Source organism: Mirounga leonina, unplaced genomic scaffold, assembly GCF_011800145.1.
Source record: "Mirounga leonina isolate KUSES-001 unplaced genomic scaffold, KU_Mleo_1.0 Mir_115, whole genome shotgun sequence".
Lineage (NCBI taxonomy): Eukaryota > Metazoa > Chordata > Mammalia > Carnivora > Phocidae > Mirounga > Mirounga leonina.
Window position 1 is genome coordinate 25,296,565 of NW_023270268.1, and position 22,276 is coordinate 25,318,840.

General features: G+C 43.3%; 1 protein-coding gene across 1 annotated transcript in view; it reads left to right on the forward strand.

The window, feature by feature from the left end:
* The first annotated feature begins 5,870 nt into the window (after positions 1–5,870).
* The window catches only part of DAZL (deleted in azoospermia like), a 161,171-nt gene continuing 144,765 nt past the window's right edge, over positions 5,871–22,276 (forward strand). The window contains exon 1 of the mRNA XM_034988303.1: positions 5,871–6,098. Within this exon, the coding sequence (XP_034844194.1) occupies positions 5,871–6,098 (228 nt within the window). The remainder of the gene's footprint in view (positions 6,099–22,276) is intronic.

Below are 22,276 nucleotides of genomic sequence, written 5' to 3' on the forward strand. Positions count from 1 at the left end.
TTCCAACCCTCTGCCTCAGAGCAGAGAGACCTCAGTCCGTTCTTCAGTGAGCTCTCCAGACCACACCGTCTCCGTCTCTGTCCGAGCTGCTATAAACTGCAGCATCCTGTGTTGTGCGCCCCTCTGCAGCGCTCCCAGTCCTGCCTCCAGGTCGGGGCACGTCTCTGCCCTTTGTGCTTCTAAAACCGCCAGCCTCTTCCAGTTCGCGCGCGCACGCGACTCCGCCTCTCGGGGTTTCCACCGCGGAGGTTGCAGTTCACTGGCACGACCCCGGCGCACTGGGTTTCCGTCTTGGAGGCTGCGGTTTGCGTGCACGTGACCGTCGCTCCGGTTTCTGTCCGGGGGCCTGCGGTTCACGTGCGCGCGACCCCGCCGGTCTGGTTTTCCACCCGGGGGCTGCCCTAAAGGCCTTTCCCAACGCTACCAGTCTGTGAGTCTGTGCCCCTCTGCAGTGTGTGAGGCTGTCACTCATCAGCGGTGTAGGATCCCCACGACCAGGCACTTTCCCGCTGCCGTTTATCCTCTGATATCTGCCTGCAGGATCATGGCTCTCCGCTTCGTACCTCAAAACCAACCGCCTGCGATATTCTGTTTGTAGAGACCCAGATCTTCTTACATCTCAGGCTGGTTTCATGGGTGCTCAGAGTGGTCTGGTAGATATCCAGCTCAATTCCGGGGACCAGTTGAAATAGGGTCCCCTACTCCTCCGCCATCTTTCCCCTCTCAAACTTTTCTTGACCACAATCCACAGTTTGAAAATAATTTTACACAAACATTCATACCCATACACACAACTGAAACAAAAATTTACCCTTACCCTAAGATGCACTCCAATGTTTCTTATTGTGTTGCATATTATTCAATATATTCTATGTTCTATTTCAGTGTTTTGAAAACTGCCTATTATAACCCTCCATACTGGTTTCCCAACCTACTGACTGGTCAACACCTACAGCTTGCAAAACACTTTTAAGGTAAGAGAGGAAAAGCGGAGGAGGGAAGGAGATTGATTGACTGATTCAGGAAAGAGAAAAAGAAATTTAAGATACCCAAAAATATTCAAGAGATGGGGGAAAGGAAGGAAAATGTCTGAAGTGAGAGGAAGAGTGAGGGGAAGAGGGATCCCAGTTCTATAATCTCACTTGCCCATCAGGGCCTGCTGGTTCTAATAGGCACTTCTCTCACCCCAGAAGACTCACCCAAATCCTCCTGCACTGGGCCTGCATCTCTTCCCAGCATCCTGGATTCTTCTGTTCTGCTGCCTATTACCTCTTAATCATCTGAGAACGTGTTTTCTGCTTTAAGATCATTCATGGAGGCCCTGAGTGACTTCCTGTATCATGGACCTTCTTTCTCTACCCTTCCACTGAAGGCCCCTTCTCCTTTGTTCACTTCTACTTGGATGTCTAACTTTCTCTTTGCCCTCATTTCTTCTCTCTCTCTCTCTTTCTTGGTTCTGCCTCTTCCCTGTAACTGCCCATTATAAGATCAAAGTAAAATACTATCTGGAGTTCAAAAATTCAACTGTACAAGAACTATGCAATGGAAAATTCAAGAATTCAAGTGGAAAATTACAGGGTGCTGTTTCTCAAACTCTGAGGGCTTCTAGAACTTGGAGGAACCCTCTGAAGACCACCAAGGTGGCTTGGTTCCCTGACCTGGGAGTTCTGTTGTCTGAGACTGTGAAAAGAGCTGATGAGATCCTACGAAGCAATAGTGGACAAATGTGGTATTCAAGAGAAAGGACAAACAACTGGAGAAGATTCTGCCAATGATAGCGCATGGAAGGAAGGATGTGGGGACACAGTGGGGAGACTGGGTGAGTAGAAGTCTGCCAGCAGGAAGTCCAGCAAGCAGGCTGGATTGGTGCCCAGCCCTGGATAGCGGGGATCTAAAATTACCAGTAGCAGCAGCTAGGGAGAAAAGAAAGGAGAGGTGTTTCCAAAGGAGAACCTCAAGTTAGTCTCTTGGCGTCCTTAGCTGGACCAAGTTTTATAAATCTGCAAAAGTGTGGGAACCCTGTTAAAGCTACTCTGAAGGTAACCCTGAACCCACTTTCAATAGCTCTTGCAGGCAGATGAAAACGAAATTATTCAAAGGAGAAGAAGTGCAGAAGAGTTTTGATGATGCAGAGCTGAAGCCTGGTTCACATTCAGCCAGAAACAGCTTGTCAGCCTTGGCTGCTAGTCCATTTTCTCCATCCCCAAGACAGGAAATTACAGGAGGCCCAAAATACGCTCCCCTACAGCTTCATGAGTGAGTGCAGCAGTCCCGAGAGAACTTCCTGTATCCAGGCTCCGCACAGCAAGATTTGTGCAGTGCCAGCATGTTTGCTGAGCACCTACTCTGTGCAAGGTGCACTGTTAAGCCTCTGTTAAGCCTTATGTGTGAGCAGATGGCAAGTAGGAGATATGCTGGCTCTGAGCTGCAGTAGAAATGTAGCCCCCTTTGACCTCTTGACAAATTCCCCTAACACTGCCTGTTGCCTAGGTCAGCTCTCAGATCTCCTCCTCAGGCACTGGGGGACTCTTTCTACCCCCACTCCCACCCTACACGCCAGAACCACCCTCTTTTACTTGAGGCACTCAATATTGGCAGTTCTGACTCATCAGTGTGTGTGTGTGTGTGTGTGTGTGTGTGTATCTCAAAAGCTCAAGAACATTAGGTAACAAATTAAGACTATTAAACATAGTTTTCTAGAAGATGAGTGAAGGTGTTTATGATTCATAAAGTGCTATCCTGGATGCTCTTTTCTTCCTGAGTTCTTTAATCTCTTGCTTTGATCCTGGCTTAACAGGCTGTAAATAATGCGTTTGCTTAACAAAGAAAGAAGGAAGGAAGGAAGGAGAAAGGAAGGAAGGAAGGAAGGGAGGGAGGTAGGGAGTGAAGGAAGGAAGGAAGGAAGGAAGGAAGAAGGAAAGAAAGAAAGGCAAACATGAAAAACAAACAGAACTTCCTTATTTCCCAAAGCAGGAAACACTTTTTTTTCCCCAATGCCTGGCAGAGGAAATACGGTTGTAAATGTTACCCAGCACTAAACCAGATTAATTTTCCATTCAAGAAGAAAAGTAAGCAACTTGGGCTAAAGGAGGCAAATTGCATGGCCCTATTATTTAGCACGTTTCAAATGAAAGCCAATACTGCGATTGAAGCGCTGGCTGATGGAGCTTTCTCTTCCTCTCTGTAACGCCCGCCCACAGGTTGCTTGGCAACCACATAACATTGCTGTGAACACTCCCCAGCAATAACTGACCCTGAATTTTAATTTTTGTGCTGATGCTTAAGTGGGATAAATAAATAAATAAAGGCGATCTCCCTGAAACACTATTTATTTTGATTAATAAGCAACATGTGTGGAAGATTTTAGGCTGGCAAATAGACCAACGCAAAAAATTGGTAGAACTTTTGTCTTTTTAGGAAGATTTTGATTTAAAAAATATGAAAAATCTAGGGGCGCCTGGGTGGCTCAGTCGTTAAGCGTCTGCCTTCGGCTCAGGTCATGATCCTGGGGTCCTCGGATCGAGCCCCGCATCGGGCTCCCTGCTCCGTGGGAAGCCTGTTTCTCCCTCTCCTACTCCCCCTGATTGTGTTCCCTCTCTCGCCGTGTCTCTCTCTGTCAAATAAATGAACAAAATCTTAAAAAATATATATTTAAAGAAATATGAAAAATCTGGGTAGAAAAAAAAAAGAAGATAGTAGGAAGGGAAAAATGAAGGGGGGGGATATCGGAGGGGGAGACGAACCATGAGAGACTATGGACCCTGAGAAACAAACTGAGGGTTCTAGAGGGGAGGGGGGTGGGGGGATGGGTTAGCCCGGTGATGGGTATTAAAGAGGGCACGTACTGAATGGAGCACTGGGTGTTATACCCAAACAATGCATCATGAACACTACATCAAAAACTAATGATGTAATGTATGGTGATTAACATAACATAATAATAAAAAAAAGCTGGGTAGGCTTGTGGAAAAAAATAAGTAAAATGGTAAGAATGGAAGATGCATTGAACCCAAATCCTAACATCTATATTGATCTAAAGAATAAAATATTAACTTTTATTGTTTCTTAATCAAAATAGCTTTTCAAAAATAAGAATGACACTAAATGTGCTTTGCATAAAAGGATCTGGGAGAGCCCCCTACAACTGTAGCATTACCCTCCCTTCTCACGTGTAGAAATAATGATTTCCATGCATAGTAACAGAAAGGGGCCAGGTTGACTTGGAGGTTCCTTATCAACTGGTAGTTGCTGCTTTGTGTTTTGAATAAGAGTTTGAATGGAACGTGTTGTAAGTAACTCCTCACAGTGTCTATTGTTCTTGATTCACAATTTCTAAAAATGTGCCCTCATGTGGTTATTTAAGTGTTCCTAATCTGGGGGCTAGCAAATATCATTTTTACCATTTCTGAAAATCATTCTTTAGTTGATTTCAAAGATGAAAGTGCTGCATACCTCTTTCTCTCTTCAATATGTAAGATTTTTTTGCCTGGAAATTCAAATTCTTACCTGCAAACAATCTTTTAAGTACTTACCAAAACAAACAAAGACTTAGGGTTCAAATTCTGGCTCCCCCATTTATCAGCTGTGGAACCAATTAGGGGATAGCATTAATTATCACCTCGTTGAGCAGCTGTGGGCTAAATAAGATCACCTAACACAATGCTGTCATAGGTCCGTACTCAATTTCAGCCATTATTGTTAATCGGCCACACAGTGTAGTTATTATGGGTGTAGTGAGGCTGTGATGTGCTGCCCAGATCCCCCTTTGGAAATGAAGGAGTTATTCTCCTAGCTTCTAGGAATGCTACCCCAAGCCAGCCTTCAGCTGTGAGCTCTCTGACAAATGCCTGGGCCGAAAAACCTAAGATCATGTCTAGCCTAAGATCATGCATCCTTCCAGGGACAGCATGAAACCAATCAATGGTACTCCTAGGGATTTAAAGATTCAGCCCCTTCACTTCAACCTAGTACAGCTCCAGAGCCATCCCCACTCCAGAGTTCCCCATGGAGTTAGGTAAGGTCTTTGCTGGGCCTACATCACAGCTCAACCCCTCTCTGTGTCTACTCCTGCCTCCTTCTCTTCCTTTTTGCAGCTGTCAATTCCAAGGACCAATTATTCCTAATAAATATCTTGCACATCAATCTGCATCCCAGCAAGCCAGTCTGCTTTCTGGGAAACCAACCCACCATAATGAACCATCACAAATACATTTAAGAAGATTTGTAGTGATTGTAATATAATTGCATGTGAAAAGAGGAGGTTACCTAACTCAACATATGGGATGATTTCAACTATGACAAGTTATCTTCATGTGAGTGTATATGGTTGGAAAACTGGAAAGTACACTAAGATTAACAATATCTCTTACTGGGTGGTGATATTAGAGTTGAATTTCATTTTCTTTATACTTTTCTGGGCTTTCCAAGTTTCCTAAAATGAACAAATTCCTTTTTCTGTCAGGAGGATGGATCTCCCAAGGGCTGAGCCCCATCCTCTACTTGACTTGCCCCGAGTAGTTCAGCTTTCAGATAGTCATGAATGAGAATGAGTCAATTTAGAATACTCCTTGCCACCATAACTAGTCAGTCCACTCCCATATTTCTAATTGCTGGAATCTGTAGTTCTCAAGCTTTAGCTAAGGAATCTTTTCTTCAAACACAAGGTACTCGATACATAAAGCATCTAAAATCAGAACTTCTGATAGAAGCCAAGAATGGAAATAGGTGGGGAGGAGGAAAAAGATGAAAGCCTCTGCCCCTTGGTCAAGTCTCTAAGATGTATCTTTGAAAACCCTGAACCAGAGTTAGGATTTTTAAATATCATAGAGCCATTACCTTCAATCCGGATGATGTGATTTGAAGGGCAAGACATGAACCCTAACTTCATGGTTGGAAAAACCATGTTTGGTTGGAAAAACACATGTAAGAAACAAGAGACAAAGACTGGTAAATTTTTTGTCACTGTAAATAAGTGCAGTCCAGAAAAAGATGACATGCCTATAGGCTGGAATCACCAGATGGAGGAAGTGGGTCTTGGCTGCACCTTGAAGAACGATTACAATTTAGCAAAGCAGAGGGTAACAGAGAGGTCATCCCAGGTAAGGACCATGGCCAAAGCACAGAAGGGAAGTGAGTATTGGATCTTTAAGTCCAGTAGATAGTGCACTTCTTCAGCTAAGGCACTTGGAAAATGAGAAACCTGGCCGAATCAATGTTGTGAATGAAATATTTGGAGGGAAATCAAGCAGTGGAGTTTAGACTTCCTATTCAGGTAAAAGTAGTTCTTGGGGGTCTGTTAAATAGCTTTGTCTGACCATGATACACAAAGGGAGAAGTAGGTGGAAGGTACCCTGAGAAGAGACTGTGACTTTAGATAGGGTGCCATATCCTAACCTGACATGGGTTCTGGCTGTAGTGAACATGTTGAATTTGAGTACGGTGACACTGATTTTTCTCATGCTGATGAAAAAAAATCAGTCACATCACATACAAATGGCTGCTTTGTTCTTTTCTGGAAAATTTTGTTTAATATTGTTAAATAATATCCTTTCCTTCCAATGCCCCATTGACAATGTTCTCATAGCCAAAGAGCAAAAGAGGCAGGAACAAGTGAGGTGTGAGCCAGAAACCTGAGTGTGTGATTATCTCTGGGGCTGGGCCCTCCCTGGCTTCTGCCTTACTGAGCAAACAAGATCTTTAACAATTCTGCCTGGAGTGATCTAGAATAATTCTAGAACTTCCCCCATTTTATGGCACCCAATAAATGAGTAAGTGGAGAGATATTGGGTGCCATAAAATTATGTATGGAGTTTTTCAATCCCACATGTGCTTGTTCAGTTCATTAGATTAGAATCAAATGACATGTCTTCATGGCTTACTACTTGCTAGGTAGTTTGCATGCATTCCCATTTAATCCTTGGCACTCTACAAGGGAGGTATTTGTACCCCCATTTTGCAGACACCGGGCATTTTGTGGGCATTCATCTCTCTTCACCAAAATAATGAAACATTTGCTCAGGACTTTTATTTTAAAACAAATAATTCCTTCTTCTCTTTACCCCAGTAAATTTAAAGGGTAGGTTTAGACAATAGAGTTTGACTTTATAATTAACTGCAGAACAGCTGTTCACTAACTGGGCACTTTGTCCTTGCATGGCACTAAACTAGGGGCTTTGGGAAAGAAAGCACAGCCTGGCGGGTTGCAATCATTGACCTAAATTGCTTGCTCTGGAGTTAGATAAATACTCAATGCATAGAAGAACATTAAATAGCAGTTCAAGGAGGTACAAGATAGGATCCAATGATGTTATATCTAGGAGCCACCTCTCAAACTGCAAATCAACAGATATTTCCTAAACCTCAAATATCCAAAGCCAGTAAGCCATCTTGGTCTATGTTTCTGCCCTTCTCTTTCCTGCTCAGTCAAAACTTATTAAGTTTTCCTTTTTATCACCTCTCTTTCCTTTTCCCCTTTCATTGACCTATTTCCTGTCCTTCTCATCTCTTGTGTGGATTCCCGCAACCCAGCAGAGTATCCCAGCAGAGATGGCTGTTTCCTCCAGTCCAGTTTTTTAACCCTAGCCAGATTCTCCTTGACGAAATACTGCCTGCATGATTGTATTCTTCTGCTCACAACCCTTCTGTGGCTCCCACTGTCTGCAGAATAAAGTCTAATCAAATCATCTTGAATTGGCTTTCAAGTCCTTCAAAAATCTGACCACAGCCCCATTTCCAATCTGACTGCCTACTAATATTTTGATTTCATCTAGAGACCTGATTCCTGTTTTCCAAGGGTGCTGTACCCATTTCTGTCTCCTTGGCTTAGCTCCACTTATGCCTCCTGTCCTGTCAAAGTCAGGCATTGTGTCTTTTATCAAACCCACTCTGGTCTCACAGCATTTCACTGCGTTTTGTTTTGTTTTTTCTTTTTTTCTCACACACCTCCTTGGACTGCTGTTTAATGTCATTCCATATACTTAGTATCTGTCCAACTCAATGGGAAGTAATTTGGGAGCAGTGACTGCATCTGCCAGACTTTGCTATCTTCCCCACAGCCCCTAAGTTTAGAGTTACACATAGAGTGGTTAGTTATTCAATAGCTGTTGAACAAAAAAATAAAAGAGTCAAATTTTACTGTCTGAAAGTAAACTTACTCTTTACATTTCCTAATTTTTGAATTCAATTCCGCAACATCCTCATTGCATGAATTCTGGATTTGGCCATCTCTGGGTATCTCATTTACAATCGGCAATTCAAAGTAAAAAAAACGTATACACTCTAAGTCAATGCTGCTCAATGGAATGTTCTATACCTATCTGTGCTGTACAATGTGTTAACCTCTAGCCGCATGAGGCTTTGGAACACTTGGAATGTGCCTAGTGCAACTGAATTTTTAATTTTATTTCATTTTTATTAATATAAATAACCACATATGACTAGTGTATATTGTATTGGATAGTACATTCCTGAGTATTCACAGACAAAAGAGAAAAGGCGATAGACAATATCAGCCCCAGAGCTTTTCATAACCACTCTAAATTCTAAGTATTCCACAACAGTACTGAGTAGTGATGTCATGAGGTACCTGGCCCTTCTCACCAATATAATACACCGTTTCAGCTAGGACTATACCTACTGGCTGTCTGTTGACCAAATATTCCTATTTTTATGCTCTACTGGAATTCCAGAAACCCACCTCAGGTGATCTTATAGGGAGATAGAATAAAATTCTCCCACATGACACTCCCTAATAACTAGAGGTGGTCTTCTGAAACCAGCTCATCCCTAAGAGTCTCACTTGATGTATTCTGTCAAGACCCCTATTTCTGTCTTTATGTGTATTTTCCTATTTTGGATTCAAGGAAAAATTTTATGAAAAATAATACAGTTACCTGTCATTATATATGTCCATGGAAAGCAGGCAGAGCAAAAATAAATGATGTTTACTTGTAAGTCCTACTTGATACAAATATACCCATCCTTACCAAAGTATACCAGTCACTATGTGGTCAAGTTGGCTAATTTAGCTCTTAATAAAAATCACAGGTAACATTTATTGAATGTTTACGAGTGCTGGAAGTAATGTGTATGTATTATGTAAGGCTCACAACAACTCTCTGAGGCAGGTACTATTATACTATTACTATGATCCCCACTTTACAGATGAGTAAGTTGAGGCACAGAGAGGCCACAGGATGTGACCAGATCAATGCAGCTAGCACAAGCAAAGCCAGGATTTGCACCCACGAATTCTAACTCCAGTGTCTGTGTCTGTGCTCTTAACCACTCTGCTCCTCTCCCGCTGAGCCCAATCTGAGGTATGAATATTCATTCATTTCAAACTCAATATATAATGAGCACTAGCTGTTCATGTGTAGCAGGCACTGTGGCAGCTGTGGGATGGAAGAGCCATGACCTCCTTCCTGGAGTGGGGGGTTCATAGCCTAGGACCTGAACTCAATCATAGTGACTAGCCGTCCACCACCACATTTGCTGTAAGGACCTTATCACCTACCTGGCAGGAAAGGTTATGAAGGAAATAAGACCTTTAAGCAGAAGGACACATGTCAGGTTTGTGTTAGGAATGTGTTTCCCAGAATACAGGTTTGGGGCGGAGTCTTAAAGAGTGACTTACACCCTTCATAGAATTAAAGGCGAGCCCCAGGCCATTTCACGGATATCTAACAAATCCTCACCTTCTCTCATCCTCCCTACTCCTGAAGTGGCCCACATAGGACACCCCCTCTCAGGTATATCCTTTCCCACCTCTCTACATGGCTAGCTTTTGCTCAATTATCACTGAGCATTTCTGCCCCTCCAAGTGAGGACCTCAGACCAGCAGCATTCTTCTCGCCTGGGGGCTTGTTAGAAATGCAGAATCTCGGGCTCCTGGGTGGCTCAGTCGTTAAGCGTCTGCCTTCGGCTCAGGTCATGGTCCCAGGGTCCTGGGATTGAGTCCCACATCGGGCTCCCTGCTCCACGGGAAGCCTGCTTCTCCCTCTCCCACTCCCCCTGCTTCTGTTCCTGCTCTCGCTCTCTCTCTCTCTCTCTCTCTGTCAAATAAATAAAAAATCTTAAAAAAAAAAAAAAAAAGAAATGCAGGATCTCAGGCTCCACTCCAGACCTGTTGAATAAGAAAGAACCTGCATTTTATCAATATCCTCAGGGGTTTCTTATGCCTATTAGTCTGAGAAGTACCAAGATAAGACACAGCTTGCATTGTCTCTTCCTTGAGCTCCAGCACGCCCCCCCCCCCGCCCACCCCCCCAACCCCAGCTTCAGTGAGATTCTTCTCCAGGGAGTATGCATGGTCCTCTGGTCTTCAGTCCACTACTGAGGCTTGTTGACTCTCTGCCTCCTCCCTGCATGGACTCCTGGAGGGCAGCTCTAGTGTCTCATTTCACTTGGTTTCTCCAGTGCCTATAACAATACTGAGTGTCAGCTGAATGAATGAGTCAGTGGCTCTGAAGAAATGTGAAGGCACTCCTTGAAAAGTTATATTGCTGGGAGCCCATCTGGAATCCTGAGCTTGGCATTTCTCCCTCCCAGCTGCTCAGCAGGCCCTCGATGGGAGAATGACTTCGACTTCTCTGAACTCGACCTAACTTCAAGCCCTCAGGCCTGACGCAGGCCTGGGGGTCCTCTGAGCCTTCTGCTTTTAGCCAGCCTAGTCACCAAACCCAGCAGGAAAGCCCCAGCAAATGTGGGCGGGCCCTCTGTTGCTAAGCACAGCCACCTCAACAAAAGCGGGGTGCTTCCTGTAGGGCCCAACCCAGTCTGGCATCCCACCCCACAGGGGGTTCCCCGGTGCTTAGAACACCAAGGCCTTTCCCCTGTTGCTTGGGCTTCTGCAGGCACGAAGGGCACACCCTACTCTGAGGGCAGCCTCTGTCCGATGCTGGGCCACCACAAATTCATCCTTTAGTCTTCAAAGGTCGTACAAAGATCCTACAGCAGAAAGGGGCTCTGAACCTGCCTCTTGTTTCTTCTCAGAGTGACTGTTCTCTAATTAGCCTCACATGCTGACTTGGGGGACCATCTCTGTTCTTAGCTCGAAAAAGGGGCTTTACTCCTCTTTTTTTTTTTAACATTTATTTATTTTTATTTGAGAGAGAGTTGAGAGAGAGAAAGAGAGAGAGCACAAGTGAGGTGAGGGGCAGAGGGAGAAGCAGACTCCCCGCTGAGCAGGGAGCCAGATGCAGGGCTCGATTCCAGGACTCCGGGAGCATGACCGGAGCCGAAGGCAGGTGCTTAATGGACTGAGCCACCCAAGTGCCCTGGGGCTTTACTCCTTAATAGTGTCTTTCTCTTGTTAGTTTTTTTGTTTTGTTTTTTTTTTTTGTTTTAAGCATTTTCAGTGGCTACATGAGATTGGGTAATGCCCAAAGCTTTGCCAATCTCCTTGTGGTATTTTTTTCACTTGTAACACATGCAACCGCAGATGCCTCAAGCATCACGTGGCTTAGTCCCCAGAGCCTGGAGGGAGACACACCTCTTGTTTCCCTCTGACCACTGGGCTTTGCCATTTCCCTTTCCTGCCTAAATTACTGAGCTGGCAGAACCAAAGGGAATGTAGGAAAGGAGGAATTGCCCACTTACAAAAAAAGTTAGTAAGACAAATTACTTTTCCATTTTTTTTTAACTTTTAGAAGCATTTTATTTTTTATGTGATACTTCTACATGCTCATTGTAGAAAACTTGGAAAATACAAAGAAGCATTATTTACCCATATGTGACAGTACAGAGACCCATTCTTAATATTTTGGTAAATTTTTCACTAAACATTCACAGCCCTGGGATAATGTGTGAGTTTGGATGGAAGGTGACCAAGGAATAAGCGGTCATCCACTTGCACTTTGGAAACTTTGTAACAATACAAACCTAAATTTATGTCATTTGGAGTTTTGATCCCTACTATAACATTATGGGGGGCAGTGTTACTGTATTTATATAGTTGAGCTAAAACTATATGCATTTTTGTATGCTTATTACTATTATTATTTGTTATTATTGCTTAAAAGAATATAAAGGGCATTACCCCATGTTAACATTTTTTTCAATTTTCTAATTTGTCAGATAAGTTTAAATGAGATTATAAGTATATTAGGAGTAAGTTAGGAGGTTGCTAATCTGTCATAAGCTTTAAATGAAATAACATATTCAAAGTGCTTAGGCTAGGGCCTAACATACAGTGAACTCTTCATAAATGGTAGGTATGGTCATAGATCATCACTAAAATCTCATTTTAGGGGCGTCTGGGTGGCTCAGTTGGTTAAGCATCTGCCTTTGGCTCAGGTCATGATCCCAGGGTCTTGGGATCGAGCCCTGCATTGGGGCTCCCTGCTCAGCAGGGAGTCTGCTTCTCCCTGTCCCTCTGCCCCTCTCCCCTCCCCCCTCATGCTCTCTCTCTCTCTAATAAATAAAATCTTTTTAAAAAATAAACAAAATCTGGGGAGCCTGGTTGGCTCAGTCATTAAGCGTTTGCCTTCGGCTCAGGTCATGATCTCAGGGTCCTGGGATCGAGTCCCACATTGGGCTCCCTGCTCAGCGGGAAACCTATTTCTCCCTCTCCCACTCCCCCTGCTTGTGTTCCCTCTCTCGCTGTGTCTCTCTCTGTCAAATAAATAAATAAAATATTTTAAAATATAAAAACCAAAATCTCATTTTAATGCCAGCATAATATTTCATTCCAAGTAGCATATTTAGCCATCCTTTTATTTTACTGAACTTATTTCCAATTCTTTCTATTTAAAATTACAGCATTGCAACAGATATCTTCAAATATAACTTTTTGTTCATTTTCAAAAAAATATTATTTCTTTAAAATGGATGACTATATTGGATGATATGAACACTGTAAAGGCATTTTATTACATTTTAGCAAATAGCTTTCCAGTGATTGTACCAAATTTCTCACCAGCCATGAGTGGAACTATTCACCTTTCTGCATCCTCACTAGCTGTAAATTTTCTTATATTGAAATTGCTGATTTGACAGGTGAAAATTAGATTTCATTGTTCTGTGACTTTGTGTTTTTAAAAATTGCCAATGAAATCGAAATATTCTTTCATATTCATGTACCTTTGTATTGCTTCTATGAATTATGTCCTCAAGAACTTTATAGTAGAACATGTTATCAATCAAATACTCTACTGGTTTGGGTTTTCTTTTCGTGTGTGGTGTTTTTCACATCGAAAGTCAGACACACCCTCACTTCCTACACTTCCTATACGTACCTGGAAAGACTAACAGTGAGAACATTTGGGATTTTATTAGAGTTGTCTTTAAGTTAATCACACAACTAATAAATATCAGGCAAAGGCCCACTACATGTCCCCATACAGTGGTCTTCAGCAAGATTCTGTCCAGGAGTAACAGGAGAGAAAAATGGGTGGACAACAGCCTGAGCAGCTAGACACTTCTTATCTGTGCTCAGCCTCAAGGGAGCTGCCGAGCCCGTGACAGGCAAAGACACACTCGGGACCCAAAAGTAACACACCCAGCTCCCCAGCTGGCAACTTGTGATTTGGCTCATCCAGAGCGGGAGATGACATGACGGAACACCATGTATAGGCAGGGGCGGCCACTTGATGCCCCCATTTCTCACCATATTCACTTTACCAATAGGGAAACGGTGGTTGGAAGAGTAAGCGGCAAGGATTCAGCTTTGGGCCTGGTGGGCCCCAAACTGGATGCTCTCAGCCACCAGACCCTGTTGCTTCCTTAAAACTTGAACTTGAGAATGTCAAATATTCTGAGAGCCTCAAATAAAACTCATCTGAGCAAGGCAACTTACTAATTCTTATCCTCAAAGTAAACTAACCATCTCTAGGCAAGGAGCCCCCTTTCCCTGGAACACACTTGCCTGGATCCAAGAAAGAAACTGAGGTCAAGGGGTCATCTGGCTCCCAGGGAGGAACTTAACCCTGATGCACTTTCCTCTCTGAAAAGAGGAAACCACTCCAACCTCCCTCAGAAAGATGGTGAAGAAGATGCTGGGCTCGGTTAGTCCTCCCATGAAGAAAATGACTAGGGAATATCAGATCCTGAGGACGAGATATTACACAGCTTCTGTCTTTCACACAATGCCTGCTGATTAATGATGATTGGAATTATTGTGAAAGTCATTTGCAAGTACAAAGCAAGATCCGCATAAATCTTGCAGAAAGTTCTGCTTGTCAATCCCAGCTTTAGCCACCAGAGCAGGTATTCTTCTCACCTCAATCCCTAGGTGCAGGTACAGGTGATAGCGCTGCCTATAATCCACCAATTAAAAACAATAATTTAAGTTCTGTTTCCCCCTTGAAATGCGTATTTAACTTATTCGTTGCCTGATTTATTTTAGCGTTGATCTCATTTCTGCCATCATGCTAATTCATGTGACTGATGTAACACATCTCTCTCTTCCAGTACTTGGAAAGCTATGAAAATATTCATCCCTCTGAGCTACAGAAGTCAGTTTTCTCATTTATGTTCTGTAAAAGTACTCATCGCTATCTGTCAGAAAGGGATTGAGCTATACATGCTTCTGTCTCTGAACCCTAAATAGGAGAGGAAGGCAAAGTGTGTCGCGGTAGATCCCACGACTTCAGACAGTGCTGTTTTTAATTTTCAACTTCTGTCTAAACTTGGGAACCAATTTGACTACCTGGGGTGTCCAAAACAGTTAACTAAGCTTGCTTCTGCAAAGTTGAAGTTAACTGCTGTTGCCTGAGTTAAATAAATGCAGCTAGCAGGGCTATCAGGACCTGGCATGGCCAGATGGCAGTCGCCACACCTTGCCCATTACCAATCAGCATTCAACAGCTGGGCTTGACCAAACAAGAACTGCCCTTGACCCTGGCTTCTGATCATCTGTTGGCTATAAATAGAAGCTGGGTGTCAAGCGAAGAGAGCAAAGTACTTGATATCAGCCATTCAGGAAATCCATCTGACAGCAACATAATCAGCTTAATGTATTGAGCTAAAATTTCAGTAATACTTGAGAATGGGAAAACAGAGTCTAATAATGAGTCTAACCATACAATATTAAGCTAGCTGCAGCAAGAAATGATGGGTGCTTTTATGACATGAAGGCTGGGATATTTCCCAGATACATGTGTAGTCATGTTGAAAACATGATGTATCAGCGTCTGAAGTCCCCTGAGTTTGACAGATACCAATGGTTAGAGTTCGTTTAAGAAATAGGAGAGCATGTCCAGGGGCGCCCCTGGGTGGCTCAGTCGGTTAAGCGACTGCCTTCGGCTCAGGTCATGATCCCGGAGTCCCTGGATCGAGTCCCGCATCGGGCTCCCTACTCGGCGGGGAGTCTGCTTCTCCCTCTGACCCTCCCCACTCTCATGTGCTCTCTCTCTCTCATTCTCTCTGTCAAATAATAAATAAAATCTTTATAAAAAAAAAAAAAAGAAATAGGAGAGCATGTCCAAAATTCAGTGTCATGCTTTTCCCATATCAAAGAATGTACAGGCAAAAAATTGCAAAGGCTCATTATTCTGCTTCACGTGTTGTATGCTTAACCCATTTATCAAATTTCTTATTAGAGCTATAGACTGATAGATGAGTGTTTTGTTGACTCAGATCGGGACTGGGTAATTCTAAAAGAAAGCATCAGCAAGAAAATCTCCACATGTTACATTGCTAAATATTCATGTTTTTCAAACACAAAAGACAGGGGGTGGGGGAAAAAAAGCAGAGAACGACATATTTAGAAAGAAAACGGAGATTACCTTTGATTTGCTGGATGAATGGGAACCACACATTCTGCTGAAGGAAATGCAAACAGCCAGCCCGGCAAGAAAGGAAAGAGGTGAAATAAAAAACAAGAAAAAAGACAACAGCTGAGTTTAAGCTCCAGAGAGATTTTCGTGAAACCGCCGCGCCGTGACACAGGGCTGGGCTTTAAAGGTTAAGGCACACAGGCAGGCCCACGCGCCTCTCTCTGTGTCGGCTCTTACCCAGGACAGCTGGGGATGCCTTTCACTGCCGACAACTGGGGACGTGGGAGCGTGCAGACAGAACAGCAGCTGTGGGCTTGGCGGGACCCCACAGGGCCGAGGGCGGGCAGGCTGGGCAGAGCCTAGTGCTGCAGAGCCTCTTCTCCCGCCCTCTGCCAAGAGGGCACCACCTGAGTAGAGGCCTGTGGAGGCCAGGGAAGCGGTTTCAACCATTGCGCTCAGATGACCCTCTTTGAAAGTCAAAAACCGCTGTATAAGGACTCGGTGAACAAGTAGTTATATTTTGAGTGGTCTGAGGGGTTGAAAGACCGAAAGAAACTAGGAATTCAGGAGGCTTTTAAAATTCCTTTGTGTTTTGTTCCTTACCACGCCATCTATATAGATTTGGGAACACGTTATACAAAATCTGTGAAACAAGTTATTATTTTCAGTCTACAGGTGGATTGGAGGTCCCCTGCCTGATTCTGAAGCTCAGACAGAACATTTGATCAGGTAATCGGACTTTGGGGCCGGACACTCAGTTGGAAATTACATCATGTATGCCTCCCTGGGACATTTGCGACAGTGGAGACTGGAAGCCACTTTCTGTGGTGGCCCTTGCCCTGGTTTTAGGTATACTGATCCCCTTCTCCCATACGGGCCTCCAGGGCAGGATGTGGAAAGAATTAATCAGTTTTCTTGATTGCTTTTCATTACTCAAATCGCACTAATCTCAGACCAGATTTGGAGGACCCCTTTTTCCTTTCCTTCACATAGATCTTCCTTTTTAGTAGGTTCCACCACCCTAGGTCTCAGGTCACTGTTCACTCACTGAAAATCTGAGAAAACCAATGTTATCTCAGCAACGAAGGTATTTCTCTCACAATCTGGTGCTGGAAAAGCGAATCCAGAAACTGTGATAAACAGTAGTTGGCAGGGTTTTCAGTTTCAGGAGAATTCCCATAATTGTACAAATGTTTCTCAGAAGGTAGACTTGTAAAGTGTTAGGGAGCTATAGCCCTCACACGCTGGAATAGGCCTCCAGATAAGGCTGGTTTTCCATAATTCAGATTCTCTGAGCCCACCCAAGGCCATGACTAACGACTTTTTACTTTGAAGGCCATTCTAATTCATAGTGCAAGCTATGAGGCTTATCAAAGAATATCACAGAATGCTGGCGTTTGAAAAAACCATGGGGCAGTCCACTCCTCATATTTTATACACCAGGAAATGGAAACATGAGTTTTTAGTGCCCAGAACAGATACTGACAATATATTTCTTAGTTGTTTTCCATGAAGGTCTTAATGATACATGAGCCAGGCACCACCTTTAATGTCTAATATGGAAAAACACTAGTTACCCAAAAACAACTAAGATGGTCCTTCTTTGGTATAATCCACGCATTGTGCCATACGTTTTGCTTTGTTGGTGGAGAGTAATGACTTTGTTGGAACTGCTATTCAAAGCCCCATGGTTTCTTGGTGGCTTATCAAACCAGGACCAGCAATGGAATGGCAATCTGAGTTTTCCATTTTGAAATCCATCTCTGCTTTGTACCCATTCCCAGTAATTCTGAAGTCAGCTAAAATGGTGACCCCTGGCTCAGATTTTAATGTGAGTGGGATCAGCAATGAGGCCAACCAACTTGCTTTGCTAGTGTTGACGTTACTCTTGTCTTTCTCCCCAAGCTGAAGGCTGACAGAAATGAGTATGATTGAAACAGATTACTTCATAGGTATCAAGAAGTATGTATCAGTCAGGGTTAACCACAGAATCAGAGGTAGTAGGAGATAGATATTAAGAGATTTATTGCAATGAATTGGCTCATGTGATTGTAAAGGCTGTCTGGATAAGTATGAATCTGCAGGGTAGGCTGTCAAGAGGGGCTGTCAGTGGGCACCTGGGTGGCTCAGTCACTTGAGCATTAGACTCTTGGTTTCAGGTCAGGTCATGATCTCATGGGTCATGAGATCGAGCCCTGCTTCTAGCCCTGCTTTGAGCCCCACTTTGGGCTCTGAGCTCAGCGGGGAGTCTGCTCGAGATTCTCTCCCTCTGCTCCTCCCCCCACTTGTGTGCATGTGCTTTCTCTCTCTCTCTAAAATAAATAAATAAATCTTAAAAAAAAAAAAAAAGATGAGCTGGTAGGAGCTGGAGCTACAGTTCAGGTGGAATTTCTTCTTCTTCAGGGAAACCTCAGTTCTGATTTTAAGACTTTTCAATTGAGTCAAGCCCACCCACAATATTGAGGATATTCTCCTTATTTAAAGTCAACTGATGATAGACTTTAATCACATCTACAAAATGCTTTTTCGGCAACACCTAGATTAGTGTTTCACTGAACAATTGGGGACAATGGCCTAGTCAAGCTAATATAACATTGACCATCACAGAGAAGCACTATTCTGTTTCTCCTATGGAATATTCTAATATTGAGGGAGACTCAGTGTCCCCAGATGTTCTTTATCATTGGGTCAGGCACAAAGTTGACAACAAGTAATTATTTGTTGAATGAATGTCTGAGTGAATAAGATCATGACAGGGATATAGGGGTGTGGGGTATAAAAGGTAAGCCTATTCTGGGATGAGGAGTGGCAGGGAGGGCAATAGGCCAAGTCACACTGGCCCCAGGGCTCAGCTGGAGCCCTAGGAGTGTGGGTGATTGTTGGGTTTGGGGTTGAGGCACATCTCCCCAATTATTCTATGTGGGCAAAGGAAGTGAACTTTGCCCCAAGAATCTTATTCAAAAGGGAAAATTCATAAAGAATAAACACACATGCCTGTAGAAAAAAGTAGACATTCTTCAGTTGGTAGGAAATCAGGCCTTTCTCCAATGGAGGAACTACCAAGGTTCTCTATTGCTTCCTCTGCTGTCCCATGTGCTTTCCTGGCCAGAAAGACCAAAACAATGGGACTAGCTTCTATGAATCCTAATGTGCGAGAGGCAAGGCTGGTAGGAATCCTGGCTCTCCCACCTACTGGCTATCTGTAGGGGGTAGGCAAAGGAACTTTCCTCCATGAGCCTTAAGTTCTTGACCTGTAAAATGGCCTCAATAATATCTAACTCTCGGGCGCCTGCGTGGCTCAGTTGGTTAAGCGACTGCCTTTGGCTCAGGTGATGATCCTGGAGTCCCGGGATCGAGTCCCGCATCGGGCTCCCTGCTCGGCAGGGAGTCTGCTTCTCCCTCTGACCCTCCTCCCTCTCATGCTCTCTGTCTCTCATTGTCTCTGTCTCAAATAAATAAATAAAATCTTTAAAAAAAATAAAAATAAAAAAATAAAAATAATATCTAACTCTCTGGACAATGGAAGGATTATAACATGTGTTGAGAGCAGTGGTGGCATTAGCTTGAGGCTAATGAAGCTAAAATTTCCAAGGCTCAGAGTATCCCCCAGGAATGTGAGAGCAAGCAGCAGCCCAGCCGAGTGCCAGGTGTGGAGAGCTGGTGCAGCATGGGATTACCCTCAGTGCCCGGGTGATAGTCCTGGGGCTACCAGCACTACCTCCATGTCCAACTGACCCCAGCAACCACTTGCTCCTTAGAAACTAATTGAGTGAGTTGCTTTGTGGGGATGAAAGGCATACAAGTTTTCAAAAGTGTTAGCTACTCTTATAATTTAAGTCTTACCCTGAGTCAGTACAGGGTAAATAGTAGATGCTAAGATTAACAGTGAACTCTAGAGATGCTCTCAGGAGCTGAATTTTGTTCTTTCTCGGTGTTCAATTTCCTACTAAAATGAACTATTTTTTATTGATCTTTAAAGTGTGTTCTTTTAATCAGAGTAAAAATAGTGGGGTTTGCTGGTTTAGTGTTAAACATAAAACATGATTTTGATTATCCTAACCATCTTTCTCTCCATTTTATTTCTAGATCCTGCAGACTAGTTTCCGGCTAGCAAGAAAGTGAGAATGAAGTTGAGTGGGCAGAATAAAGAGATAAAATGAACAAATCAAGCCAGAGACATTTAAAAGGAAGTTCAGTCAATGCTCATGTCTTCCAAAGAGCTGCCAACCCATTTTCCCAGCTGAATGAAGTTTTCACATTTTTGCCTCCAATTACTGGTAAAATTATGGGAGGAGGTCCAGCCCCATTTATTAGAACTTGACTAGATTACCTCCATTATTATCGGGAGGGCCTTTGGTCCAACTACAGAGTGCCTTCTGCAAATTATGAAATGTGCCACTCTTCTACTATCATGATTCCAATTGCGACGGGAATAGTTGAAAAAGCATAAACGATCCCACTCTGTAAGGAGACAGCAGCGAGGAAAATTACATTTGAGGGACAATGATCAACTTTCAACTATCATTATCCAAAACGATCTGGCAATGTAGTGTGTATTGTGAAGCTCTGTACTTGTAAAAAATGGAAAAAAGCATAATGGGTCAGAGTAATAAAACTTGCTGCTGCAAAGGTAAATCTCATTGGCTTAATTCAACAAAGGTTTGTTTCTGACTCTCGAGAAGTCTTACATAGGTCAGGTGGTCCTATTCCATCTCATAGCGATGCCGTCTGGAACCTATGGTCTTCAAGAGCATTTCAGCAGAATCAAGTGGTGAAAGATACACTCCAGCCACTAGCTGCCTCGGTGTATGTTATTTCTGACCCTTTTTACTGGTCAACTACATTCATACAGCCACAACTAATTGCAAGGGAGGCTGGGGAATGTAGGGGAAGGCACAGATGTTAGGTGGTCACCTACTGTCTTTACCACCCATATAAACCACTAGGGACAAAATGGTTGAAGACGACTGCTCATTCATTGATTCATTCAATGAGAATTTCTTTGAGGACCTACTTTTGTTGTCTGCTCCTGTTCTACACACTAGGGATATAGCAAAGAAGACAACGGACATGGCTCTGACAACCATGAATCTTCCAGTCTAATGGGGGAGACAGACATCAAACATGCACTTACACAATCATCATGTGGATGTGGAAAGCGAAATTTGAAGCAAGCTGCTTTATGCGTTCTGGGTGAACGGTCATTTGTTCACACTTTTTCCAGGCAATTCTGCTTTTAAATGATTTGTGCAGTTTCAAGACTATGGGTTCTGTCTCTTTAATTATAAGAGAGAAACTAAAGCACAACATGCAGAGACAAAGGCATCTCACCTAGACTTTATCAGTGGCATCCTCCCTGACCTTGACACTTCCTTTGCACTCCATCCATCAGTCTGTTCACCATGCAGCAGCCTGAATGATCTTTGTGAAATGGAAGTCAGATCATGTCATCTGCTCAAAACTCTGTTAATCACTCTCCATTTCACTTGGTAAAAATCCAAGGTTCTCACCATGCTGGTCTATAAGGCCTTACATGACCTAGCCCTGCCTGCCTGTTCCTTGAACCTCTTCTCCTTGTCCCCCTATTTCCTCACTGAATCTGCTTCCACTACTTGGGCCTCCTTGCTGCCCTTCAAATGCAGTAAGCACATGCCTACCACAGGGCCTTTGTACTTGCTATTTCCTCTGCCTGGACTCTCTTTCTTCAGACACTCAGATGGTTCATTCCCTTGCTTCCTGAAGACCTCAGCTGAAATAAATGTCACTCTATTAAAGAGGCCTTCAAGACCTACCCCCTCCATGAAATAATCCCATCTTCTCCACCCTTATAACTCTTTCTGCAAATTTTGATGCTGGTACTCTCCCTTTCTCTTTCCTTCCCCCCTTTCTTCCTTCCTTCCTTCTTTCCTTCCTTCCTTCCTTTCTTCCTTCCTTCCCCTCCCTCTTCCTCTCAGGCCTTCCTTCCTTCCTTTCTTTTTTCTCTCTCTTTGTAACAGCTTTATTGATACATAATTCACCCGTTTAAAATTCACAATTCAGTGGGTTTTTGGTATATTCAGAGTTGTGCAACTGTCACCACCACCAATTACAGAACAGTCTCATCACCTCCTAAAGAAACCCTGTGCTGTTTAGCTGTCACTCTCAAATCTTCCCCATACACTCCAGCCCTGGGGCTAGTCCTAAGCTACTGCTAATCTACTTAATGTTGCTCTATATTTGCCTCATCTGGACATTTTATATAAATGAAATCATTTAGTATGTGGTCTTCTGTTACTGGCTTCTCCACTTGATGTTTTTGAGGCTCCTCCATGTTGTATCAGTATCAGTATTTCATTCCTTTTTATACCTGAATAAATATTCCATTGAATGGATATACTACATTTTGTTTATTCATCAACTGATGGCATTCGGGTTGCTTCCATCATTCAGCTATTATGAATAATACTGCTATGAACGTTTATGTACAAGCTTTTGTGTGGACATGTTTTCATTTCTCTTGGGTATATATCTAGGAGTGGAATTGCTGGATCATATGGTAACTATACAATTTAATCATTTGA